The 13,328-nt window shown below is 34.2% G+C and overlaps 1 protein-coding gene across 1 annotated transcript in view; it reads right to left on the bottom strand.

Moving 5' to 3' along the window:
* Window positions 1-13,328, bottom strand: part of LOC116252246 (peroxidase P7-like) — a 44,625-nt gene that overhangs the window by 19,661 nt on the left and 11,636 nt on the right. The window contains exon 3 of the mRNA XM_050077284.1: window positions 8,909-9,030. Coding sequence (XP_049933241.1) covers window positions 8,909-9,004 — 96 coding nt within the window. The 5' untranslated portion in view covers window positions 9,005-9,030. The remainder of the gene's footprint in view (window positions 1-8,908; window positions 9,031-13,328) is intronic.

Below are 13,328 nucleotides of genomic sequence, written 5' to 3'. Positions count from 1 at the left end.
GATCCAGTTAGATCAAAGTCAATGGCATCTGCTTAACACTGGCACTTCTGATTGACATTAAAGAACTGTATAAAATAAATAATGCTGATAGGGTCTACTTTTTATCTCTAAAATCTAAATGCTGCTTTCTATTTTGCATCTCATGTTTGATACAACGAAAAGGATCTCATTTTTTTTCTTCCTGAGAACAGTAGGAAAGCTGACCTTTCTCAACTCTGGTCTGTATGAAGTTAAAAAATCAAGAGCATTTCTGGCAAAGGAATAAACAGTATGATACCTATAGCCTGCTTATTTTGAGATGTTTGAGTCACTGAAGTCAATTCCAGTAACAAAGAATGCTTACACTGAACTTGGGATCTCACTTTTGGCTTCCTAGTCTCCATTTCAGCAATACATCTATCTATACGTTTAATACTTTAAGATTATATTATTAGTAACCTATGTGTGCATTGTGGGTAAAAATCGCTGAACAAATTTGAATATCTGCATGTCTAACTCCTGTATTTTGCATGGGATTCTAATCCTTCCTCTTCTTTCTCCTGGTCATATGACAGCTGGTGATCAACCTGAGGCCTTTCTGCCAGAGGTATTAGAAGAACCGGAACCATTCTTCTCAAACAAACTACTGGTTCTCATTGCAATCCTTTCAAGTTATAGGTATGTAAATTTGATTTATGTTTCCACCATGGTTGTTCTTTTCTCTGAGCATGTCTACTTGTGTTAATAAATGTTGATCTCTTGAAATGTGATGCTTACTCTTTCTTAGGCATTGTCTTCATAAGTGAAAATTAGTTAGTTGATCATAGTACTGGTTTTTTGTGTTGGATGTAGGAATTTTGCAAATATGCATATAATAATTACCTTGCGAAAACAATGAAAAAATTTTCTTTTCCTTTCTGTTACTTGTTTTTGTGAAATGCAGTCTATCATCAGTTATCTGATTATGCTTTGTCTGCGAGGATGTCTTAAAGAAGTGTGGCAAAAACAAGAACCTGTAACCTTTTTATTTGAATGCAGCTGTGTAACTTAGTTGGAAAAGGTATAAATGTACCGATGTGACACATTTTCAAAAGGTTCGGATGCTAAACAACAAGGATTCATATCGTCTCATTAAAATTCATCCAGATTGTCTAGCCACTTATTGATGTTCTGGGATGATGGTCAATGTCTAATTATGGTTGCATTGTGTATCTTATTGTTCAACATGTAATTGTGTGCATTTAAGCAAATTCCAAAAAGGATTGTCTTTTTTTCTTCGTACTTGCAAGACTGATTTGTGATATTTTGCATTCTGACCTGAGATCAATCACTTCCTTGTATTATTATGTGTTATTGAAATTTATTTAGTTCTTAAACTTTCAACTTTCAAGCCTCTTAAGTGCTTATATGTCTGTCATTCACTGTTTAATAAGGAGTAATTCACTGCATGTATTCAATAATTATTATGATGTTATATGAAGGTTCTGTGTACACATATGTACATTTTATCGTATATATGCGTGTTAGCTAATTTGTATCTATAGGTATACCATTGTTTTTCTTTGTTGATTCCTTTTTATGTACTGTTTCTTTATTTTTTGCTTTTTCTGTTTTCCATGTCAGCCATTAAATGGTGTCTGGAGCTATTAATTGGCTAGCCGCACAGCTTGAAGTCCTGTGGTTGGGACTAGCTCAACAACTATGTCACATGTGTGCAGGGTCTGAGTGTGTCGATGGGGTATATATATATATATATATATATATATATATATATATAGAGAGAGAGAGAGAGAGAGAAGAGGGGAAAAAAGGCATGACAAACCACACCTAAAAAGGGACAATGGTGGTCTGGGTGCAACAGACTGCAGCGAACACGTGTTGACTGCATCTAGTGCCCAGTCGGGGTTACACTTGTGGTTGCATATGCACACCCCTTCCTTTGACATGGTGCAGGGGCCATTTCAAAACACCCATGTGACTTAGCTCCACAGCTAGCACCTTTCCCATATATTGAGGCTGAGCCTTTGTATTCTAACTTTCTAAGCTTTTGTAGTTTGATTTTCTTTTAATGGTTTTTCGTCTCTGTTACTTTGGGAGCTTTGTTTTTAGAGCTTGAAGTAGCTCCTGTGTTTCTTGATTATTGAGATCCAACTTTTCATTCTAGATACGTGTTGAATCTAGTTTCCATCTGCTACTGCTGTTTCAATACAATTGCATCAGTCATATTTCTATGTAACACATTTTTAGACCGATCATGCATGTGCAAACTTTAGGGCATCCTATGATGTATGATTACACACCTCATTTTTGTTGGACAAAGAGATGATAAGTGTAGGATGAGGATTTAGCAACTACATATTTTTCTTTCTACGGGCTTATGTTTCAAAAGATAAGGAAAGTGGAATGATGGACAAACTTATTCATTGTTCTTCTCTCTTTAGTTTTTGATTGATTTTTTTGTTTTAATCTATGATTCTATACTGTTAAACTAGCAAGCTTTGGTTGCTAGTCCACCAACTAGTCCCTGGCCTCCAAATTGCCAGTGCATAGATTGAAGACTTGTTGGTTGACTTGCTCATTGTTCTTCTTTCTTCCTTCCTCTCTCTCTCTCTCTCTCTCTCTCTTTCTCCCTCTCTTTCTCCTCCTCCTTCTGCTTATTATTATTATGATTACTATTACTAATCAACTGTCAAAATTTTCTTATATAATGCCTTTTGATCAGTCTGTGATCTACAACTATCAGTTGTCTTGGGAAGCAGATATTGTGTCACTGTGTGCATTTATAGTTTTTCTTTGTTGATTTGTGCACAAGCCTGTGTATCTATTTGGTTTTGTTATCATCAGTTCAAATTTCCCAATACTCACTCACACACACACACAGAAAGGTACGTTTTTTATGAATTATAATATTTTGCCTTATATTACTTTTGGCACACCAAATATTGTGTTTCTACACCTTATTGGTTTTATTTTAGTAAACCAACTAATCCCGATTAGTCATGACTAGTGTTTTTTAGCCCCTTGACTGACTGTGTCTGACTCACGAATTTTGACATCTTAGGTTTTAATAACTTCAACAAAATGTGGTCATACTATGTTACACTGATTCTGGTTGTGAGTGCATCTTCGAGGAAAAAAAGTACATCAAGACTTTCATTATCTTCTTAACACAGCTTTTTGTATTTATGTTTCTTTGCTGTCTTACAGGCCTTGATATTCAATCATGCTGTCTCATCTGCTTTGACTTTCCATCAACAGTGGCCAGTTATATACAATCCAGAGGTCGTGCTTGCGTAGTAGAGAGGTAAAGCTCCATTTGTTTTCTTCCTGCGGGATCCAAGTGTTCTTACATGGAACTCAGGGCATGTCTGAATGTTGGAATAAATGGTCTGAGACAAACCTTCTGTCTTGACCATCCCCTCCACATTTGACATGGAAACACCCTTCACCATCTCCTCTGATTTTTCTTTTATGGCTCATCTGACACTGCACCCTCTTCCAGAATTTCTGTCACACTCTTAAGGGTGCAAAGAAAAGCGATAACAAAAGGTCATGGGATATGCTGTTTGAGACCTTTCTTACTGCTATTAAAACATACCCTTAATTTTCTCTTTTCTGTTGTATTAAGTCTCTTTTTCTTTTGGCTTACATTATAAATTTTGTCATCTGATCTAGGAACAATATCCATGAGCTAAATCTGGTCAATGATTTCATTTCTGGTGAAAAACATATGAACAATGAAATTTTGAGCAGGACATCTGATGAGACTTTTGATGCCACAGAAGATTCAATTTATAAAGTCGAAAAGACTGGTGCTTCCATTAGTACTGCATGCAGTGTGTCTTTATTGCATCACTATTGTTCAAGACTCCCACATGATGAGTATGGGTTTGCTTTTTTCTTTTTTAAATTCCTCCATGTTTTCTTATCTAGGTATGTGCAAGCTTATCTATCTGAATGATCCTTATTTAGCTTCTCAGGCTCTCTTTTTCCTGGTATGCGCAGATACTTTAATCCTGCCCCAGAGTTCATTTATTTTGATGATTTGGATGGTGTCACTTGTCATGGGGTTCTCCCTTCCAATGCCCCCATTCATTGTGTTGAGGGGCCATCATGTCCTTCAAAAGATGATGCAAAAAGAACCGCTTCTCTTCTAGCACGCAAGAAGCTGTATGAGTTAGGTTCCCTCATGGACCATCTTTTGCCAATGCAAAAGGATGAGATTGAAATATTTTCAGAAAATCCACATGATAAGCTTGTGAATTCTAGGGGTACAGGTTCTTTTTATGTCCATTAAGCTCTTTCTCTTGTTACTTTAGTTGGTTCTTTTGAATGACCATGATGCTACATGTAGATGACTTTTCCAGAGCAGGGCTTCATGAAACAGTAGTACCTGCTGCACTTCAAATGGACTGGAGGGGATCTGCTTCTCATCTCACATTTCATTTTTATCATATGTACTTTATTCCTAAGCGAAGGGATCGGTGATATAGAAGATTTGGTCTCTTTTTGGCACTTCCTCTTCCCAAAGAAGCTGAAGATATGCAAGTAGGGTCCCCATACATCCGAATGCACTAATTCAAATGATGCTTTTGCAACGAAAATTTTATTTTCAAATGGTAAAGCCTTAATTTTGGCTTTAATACAATCATCACAAGAGATCATTTCATTGCATTTATCCTCCAAAAAAGGGATACAAGACATTTTTCCTACACTTGAATGCCCAAGTCTTTGATGCCAAATTTGAATGTCACTTTTCTTGACTACAATGCAAGTAGGGTTGGAAAGATCCAAATAATCCACATAGTAGAGATCATTTTTCGTAGAACCTTCCCCAATCGTCCTCTTGGAAAGATAGTCCTGTATCAAAAATTTATTTTGTGAGAAGACGATATCACATCCATGATTGGTTATTTGAGAAACCGACAAGAGATTTAAGTTAAGTTTGGGAATAAATCTAACTTTTGGTATTTTGAAAACTTTAGAATTAAAATTTTGATCAATATTTCCAACACATTTGATTTCAACAGGAGTTCCATCGGCGGTTTTAACAAAAGGGCACGATTCTTCTTTAGTGCATTCGGTAGGTAATGAACTTGAACTACAAAGAGTCATATGAAATGAAGCTCCGGAATCAAGTATTCAAGAGTACTTACTTGATGATGCAGATGCTACCATTGCACCGGAAGTTGGAGAAGCCCCTCCTCCTTTAACAAGTGGTTAAAGAGCATCAATAAGCTTTGGTTGAAGAGCACTTACAAGCTTGTCTAGGTCAAATCAATTGTTTTCTTCATACATTGTTCCAGCCATACTTGTCTTTCTATCAAATTTCTTCAATTCAGGACATCTAGGTTTAGTATGCCCTTCTTCTTGACAATGAAAATATATGATCTTCTTGTTGCCTTTATCCTCCTAATTTTGATTAAAGTGAGGAGGCCTATAAGTTCTCATATGAGCGCCAGGTCTTGAGGTAGCAACAACACTTTCACTCTTTTCTTTAGAAAAGTTGAGTCTATTTTCTTCCATTTGAAGCACCGCTATAACTTCATTCATAAATGACACTTTATGTCTATGGAGCAAGGAAGTTTTGACTCTATCATATTTCGGTCTAAGACCAAGAATGAATTTATAAAATTTTTCCCTTTGGATTTGTTTTTCCCTTACTCCAATGTCTCTTGGATCATACCATTCGGGTTCAAATAGGGCAAGTTCATCCCATAATTGTTCCATTTCTCCAACATACTCCTTAAGAGACTTATCTCCTTGTTGGAGACTTGCAATCTTCATTTGAAGATTGCACATGTAGGCCACATCTTTCATAGTGTGTGTTTTCTTGAGGAATTCCCAAGCTTCATGAGCAAAATTATGCTTTGCTATTTGGCCCATAGTAGTAGTATCGACACAAGAAATAATCCATGTGATAATCTTGTGATGTCCTATCTTCCACTCTTCCCATTTTCTTTCATATTCATTCATAACCTTATTTTTTTCGACTCCATCTAGTTCTTGGGCTTTTCCATCTATGGTTTTCGTTAGGACTAATTGTGGTTCACTTTTAGAATCATCAACAAGTCCCCATAAACTTTTACTTCTAATGAAATGTTCTATAGTCTTTGCCCAATAAACATAATTTGATGAAGTAACTTTAGGGAGAGGAGTGGAAGAAGTTCTGTCATCCATAATGTGTACCTTGTAAGATGAAGTTGATGTAGCCACAATGGTAGTGTCAAAATAGTTCTCAACGTTGGTGAAAAATCCACGAAATCAGCCACCACAAAACAGCAAGAAGGTAGCTCCAAAAATATGAAGAGCTTGCTGCCATGAGGGAAGATATTACTTAGAAAACGGTCACAAGTTTAACAGCCACGGAAGCTTTGATAAGATGTGCTCAATCCCATCACGTAGATCACTTTAACAGCACCTAATTGAGTTAAATCGCAGCTAGCTCTGATACCATGTAAATCAGGCCCAAACTTGTCAAGACAAAATGCTTCAAGAGAAACACTCTTGAAGCTTCCAATAACTTCAATAAGTAACACACACAAATAACCTCAAACTTGAGGAGAAGAAGAATGTATTAATCTTGAAAAAGTATACAAAAAGAGGCTAAAAAGCCACACATAAACAAGGGTCCCAAGTGCCCTATTTATACAAGAAATAAAAAAGAGAGGAGAAAGAGGAAGTGGCTGTTGGAGCTCCCAACGGCTAGAAATCTAGCCGTTGGGAACTCCCAACAGCTATTTCCTTTGTTAAATAAAAAAGGAAAAAAGTTCATAAAAAGGCACGAAAAATAAAAGAAAAATAAATAAAAATAAATACAAGAAGTCCTATGTATACATACATGTTTTGATATATACAAATCATATATCAAACTACTAGGAGTTTAAGATATATGATGGTAGATATCAAAACATGTACGTATACTTACTTTGTAAACTCTAACAACAGCGACGTTGTGTTGAAGGAAGGTTCACCCATTGCATTCCAATGGGTAGACAACCCACGGTCTTCTCTAGCAATGTCATAAAATGTGATAAGGTGAGGCGTTAATTGAAGCGTAAGCTTTACGGACAAATTTTTGAATTATATAATATTTATAAAAATAACAACAAAACTGAAAAAAATGACTACAATACTAAGCATATCAATAAAGAACAATACACAACATATTAAAAACTTAATGCAAAACAACTATTGAAAAAACACATAAAAATATAAAAGGATTGTCTACCACAATGCATCAATTATCATTACCATGTCTTTAACATGATAACCATAGTAAATAGAAGACAAGCAGCTCTTCCAAAACGAGAACTTGTTTAATCAAGAAATAAAGAAAAAGAAAACAAAAATGAAAATGAAAAAAAGCTTCCACAAAAAAATATATAATAAAAAAAGTAATTGTAGTAATATAAAATTTTCCTGTTTCTTTATTTATTTATATAAAACAAAACAATATAATAATTCAATTGACTCGATAAATGATTGAACATAGATGTCTATCATGAAGCAGAAAAAAAGCACTATGAACTAAGACACGTAAAAAATTTGAAAGAAACTATAATAAGGTAAACACACATTAAATGTGTAGAACTTCCTGAAGAGCTTGTCACCTATATTACTATCATATGCATTTCCGGATAGGGAAGTGTAATAATAGTAGTCATTTAAAAATTGCTTAATATGACTCCAACTTGTTATCGTTCTAACCTGTTAAGAGCTTCACATTTAAAAAGTAGATTTTATTCTCCCTGAAATCTAATTTCTTCTTGAAGTGACTGTTCATCTACTTCAAGAGGCTGATGTCTAGGTTCATAGCATGCAAACTTAATAAATTCTTGGCCGCATGCAGGCCTAATAAATTCCTAGCCTTCACTATTTTCATAATGAAGAGCTCTTTTAGGAAGACTGGTAGAGGCTTTATCATCTATAAATCTTCCTATTTCTCATTCTAATTCCGCAAGTTATTCTGAATTGTAGGACTTGGGTTTAATTAATTTAATACCTTGTGATGCTGCATCTACAATTTATTAGGTGGAGCTCTTGAAGAAGGAAGATTACTGATAGAAAATTTTTTTACCGCCTTCATGATTTCAGGAGGTAATAATTTTATATCTTCGAAAGAAGAAGATAAGTAAACATTACTGATTGAAGCAACACTAAACCATTTCGCAATAAATTCAGGTGGTATACCTTGAAAACAAATAATTATAGGATAAATCCCTGAAAAATTTGTTAAGGAATTTTCTTACGGATCTACCACAAGGAGTTTGTATAATTCAAAAAGATTTTGTCCATACAAATCCGCTAATTCAGGACTTTTCAGAATCTTTTCCATTAAAAGTCCTGCGGGGTTTTGAATTATCGCAGTTTGGGGTTTCAAAACTAGCTCAGCCACTGTAAAACCAGAGGACTGTCTTTTATCTTTCCCAGTTTCCTGAGTCAGATGCAACTTGTCTTCAGCCACTGAAATATCAGGGGTCTGGATTTTCTCTTTCCCAGTTTTCTGGGTTAGATGCAACTTTTGGTCCTCAATGATTTTATCAATTGGAGGACTAAGTTTCGCAACCCTGGTAACCACTCCTGTTTTTACCACTGAGGTTAGTTCTTTCTCCAGATTATGGAGGTGATCTGTTATAATATCCTAGCTGTTTGAAACATGACAATCACGTCACTATCTGCACAAGTTCAAATAAATCTGCTAACTTACATTGCAATATTTTAGAAATTATGAATGCGTGTACAATATGCTTTCACAAGTCATCACGCAATTTATTTGGAAACTCGAACTCATGAACCATGACATTCTTATTCGTAATATTTAAGGATAAAATGAATATGGGTAATTCCAACCAAAAAAAATTACGAGATAAAGCAAACATCTGTTATAAATAAATAATAAAACATGACCAAAATAAAACTTTCATACCTTTCGATGACCTTCTCCAAAAATTTGAAACAAAATTTTGCCACTAGGCCCAACCAAAACAGATGTTGGCCAGGAACATATTCTAATTCTCTCCATAAATACATATCATCATCATTTACTACCTAAAAAAGTGGTGTTGATGTGATTAAGCACAAAAAGGAATAAGTCCACTATTGTCAATAGAATGCCATAGTCATTTTTTGGTAGAAGTAGAGATTAGACTATATGAACAAAACCATCCAGGTAATTTCAAGTAGTTGCCTTCATTAGTGGTGAAATATGTTGCACTTGCATAGAAGGAATATGTCTACTACAAAGTGTAAATCAACTAGCTTATGAAATCATCACTTAAGTAGCATTGTATTATAATAAAGGAAATTGGCCACTAGAGCATGCTTTCCAAATAAAACGATAGATTGGAACTCCTTTTGCAAAGTAAAGAGTCTAGTAAGGTGTTTGGATGACACCCAAAAATTAGGTTTTGGACCAAAACTAGGTTTTTGGATTGTTTGCACGCCATCAAAACTTGGTTTAAGCCTTTAAGGAAACTTGGTTTTTTACAAAACCTGGCTTTGTAAAAGAGAATAAAAAACCCTAACTCCCTCAAGCTATTCATAAAAGACCATGTTTTAGGTGTGTATATCAATTCTCAAACAAATAAACCATGTTTTCAATACTCAATTAAAAAGCTTGGCTTTTATAAGGGTGTCATCCAAATGCTCTCTATGTGTTTGGGCTTGGGAAATGTAGCATATGAAGGAACCCTTGATGTGACCATCAAAAATTGACATTGGTTTTCTATCCTACTATCTTTGTACCCATTTACATTTTCTTATTTTGTAGAAAATTCATCAGAAAGTAGTGCCCACTTAGCAACACATGCTGATGTCACAAACATGCGTGAGTGAATATGAAAAATAAGAATTGATCTTCAAAGTTACTGGATGCATCATCTCATAACAGAGCACTGCATTTTGGATGGCTTCAAGGTCCTTCTCATTATCAAATTTTTCACAATGAACTACAATAACAACAAACTGCAAAACAAAATTTATAAATTTCACAAAGTGTCGTAGCACTGTATGAAAGTGAACATCTAAAATATTAATGAAAAAATTATGCTTATAATGAAAAACGATTTTTCTTTTTTTGAAACAAACGCGATAAATTAAGTGGCCATTGAGTTAAAAATAAAAAAAAAACTTTAAACAAAAAACGTTAAAAATGAAATAAACACGTTTTTTCACTACTTTTACTTTTTTCATTTTTTTCACTTTTTTTAATGCCAAACAATTTTTTTTCATTTCTATTTTTTATTTGTTGCAAATCTACTTATCGTTTGATGTTTGTGTTATTAGTTTTTCACTTATATTACTTTCCCCCAATTTTTAGTTTTTCAAAATTTTCAAAAATTTATGGAGTATTTTTTTCATTTTTTCCCCAATTTTTTCAAGCTCGAGGTATTATACCCGAGAAAAAACCATACCGTTTAAAACTCCGAGACGTTATTTGTGACTGATGTTTGAAACCAAGTAACTAACAAAAGAAAAATTAACAAATAATATATGGTATTTCATCTATTTAAGACAAAAATCAGAACATTTATTCTTTCTTGTACGAGACAGTCTATAAGAAACATGACATACCATCACTTTGCAAAAAAAAAGGGATTGATGGTACCAAACAACAAACTCAAAACACTTTTAGGAGATGCATACTACATTGTTTGAATAGAAACCATCAATTGTCATGCATTTCAAGTATACAAAAATAGTAGAAAACAAAACTATGGATCTAAACAAAGAAATATTCTTAGTGCCTAACGTGCACATGTTAGTCACATGATTTGATCTTGCAAAGATTGGTATATTACTTTTAACCTGCAGATCACAATTGAGATTAAATCACACACTCCACATTGTGAAAGCTCAGCTTCCAACTTAAATAGTATATTATATGATGTATATGTTATATAGTATATTATTCTAACGCATATGTTACAACATATACGTTATAACATATATGTTATATGCTATAACATATAGCGTACAATTATATACACTTATAAGTACGTTCTATTATATTCTTGGGCGTTGTACATATGCATGTATTTTATGTTATAGTCTATACATAACATATAATATTACATATAATTAGATGTCATAACGTATAATACGTGTACATATCATACACTATATACTATAATATTTATATAGTATATGTAATATAATTGCTATGTACTATAAGTGTACATGTAACATTTGTATATGTAGAGTTACAATATATAACATATTTTATATGTTATATACATAATATATGTGCACATATATTATATATTATATATATAGTGTATATATACATATGTACATTATATATATAACATGTGTGCGCATATATTATGCTTGTAGTGTACATATAATACATATATTATACACATATGATATATGCACACATATATTATATATGTACATATACATATATGTATGAACATATTATATGTGCAGTATTATGTATGCGTACAACGTTACTATGTATATATTATATGTATATAATACATTGCATGCTACTTATATAATATATAGAACTTCTATACACATATATATGTGCACTCCACGTATAACATTATACATATACACTATATATAATTCATATAATGCGTTATATATATATTACATATTATGCATTATATATGTAACACTACAACGTACTATATATATCATTTAAAAAACATATGTACACGTTATAGCTAATATGTATATATACACATACGTTAATATATACACATATATCATATGTATGTACCTATTTTTGTAAACGTATATAATTATGATATAACACGTTATATCTATTACATATAATAGATATATTATATGTACACGTGTGTATGCATACAAGTGTATATATAATATAATAAATATATTATATGTACATGTGTGTATGTATAAAAGTGTATATATAATATATATCTGTATATAACATAATACTATAGTATCCAACTATATACATATGCATAGTATATATATATATGTGTATAACGTAACATATTACATATAATACATGTTATATAACATATTATATATATAACAACATATGTCGCCTCTCTCATTACGACTACCAAAAGTAGCACAAAAAAATAGAAATCCCAGTATTCTCTCTAGTTTACATATATTCAAGGGGGGCAGAAGGGCGGTAAAGGGCCATAATGTTGCTTTTTTAATGGGCGTAATGGGGCCATAAGTTAATGAGCTAACATGGAAGATACTAAACCTTTTGATGGCCTCAGCTAATAAGGGCGACAAGGAGAGGAGGATTGATTGATCTTGGCTTATGGCCGGTGCTTCGAGAGGGTTCGGGAGGAGATGGCGAAGGAGGAAGGAGGAGATGGCGAAGGAGGAAGGGAAGACGGTAACAGTCAAGAGCTCCGACGGCGAGGTGTTGGAGGTGGAGGAGGCGGTGGCGAAGGAATCTCAACGATCAGACAAATGATCGAGGATGGTTGTGCTGATTCCGGCATCCCCTTGCCCAACGTTGCCAACAATATCCTGGCGAAGGTAATCGAGTACTGCAAAAAGCACGTCGACGACAAGATCCAAGAAGAAGAGCTCAAGGCGTGGGATGCCGAGTTTGTTGAGGTGGACCAAGCGATGCTCTTCAATCTCATTCTGGTATTCTCCTCGGCCATCTCCCTCTTCTTTATTCGGTCCTCTACTTTGGGTTTAGGGTTAGGGGTTGTGATTCTTGCGATCTAACCATTCCAACAAGATTTTGCTGTCTGCATGACCCAATGGTTGCGTAAATCGTAGTCATAAAATGACATCACTGTCGCTTCTGGAATTTCGTGTTAGAACTGATCAGACACTGCATGCAGGTCTTAAATGAGGATCTATGGCTTGTGGAAGGTCAGCAAGAGCGGATGATCAATGGGGCAAATGTTTGGAACTGGCCTGTGGCATATGATAAGCTTGGAGCAAGGTACAGAATATGGAGAGATGCACTTGAAAGAGGCAACAAGAAGCTTCCATTCGAGAGGTCAATTCCCACTTATTTGGAAGGGATGGTGAGATTCATTCTTCACGAAGCTCTAGATAATATGGATTTTCCTGCCTTTGAAGTTTGATTCACAGGAGTCCATAATTCAATTCCTGGATGGGCAGAATCAACATTTCTTTCCGTCAAAGGAAATTGTATATGGGTTAAGGCTTGCAAGCAATTTGCGTCTTAATCGTCTAGAGTATTTTCATGTACAGTGCCTATGCTGGTTTTTCTTCTTTTTCACCCTTTTATGACCCCATCTGAAGGTTCAACGAGGCATATTCCCTTTTTTAAGTGACTGTTCAAATATTTGGCATTATCATGTCGATGGTTAAATTTGATAGTACAAAGGAAAATTATTTTTGATTCACCTTCTTATACTCAATTG

The sequence above is a fragment of the Nymphaea colorata genome, chromosome 4, assembly GCF_008831285.2.
Source record: "Nymphaea colorata isolate Beijing-Zhang1983 chromosome 4, ASM883128v2, whole genome shotgun sequence".
NCBI classification, from domain to species: domain Eukaryota; kingdom Viridiplantae; phylum Streptophyta; class Magnoliopsida; order Nymphaeales; family Nymphaeaceae; genus Nymphaea; species Nymphaea colorata.
The sequence above is the reverse complement of the archived record's forward strand: the minus strand, read 5'-3'. Positions and strand labels throughout refer to the sequence as shown.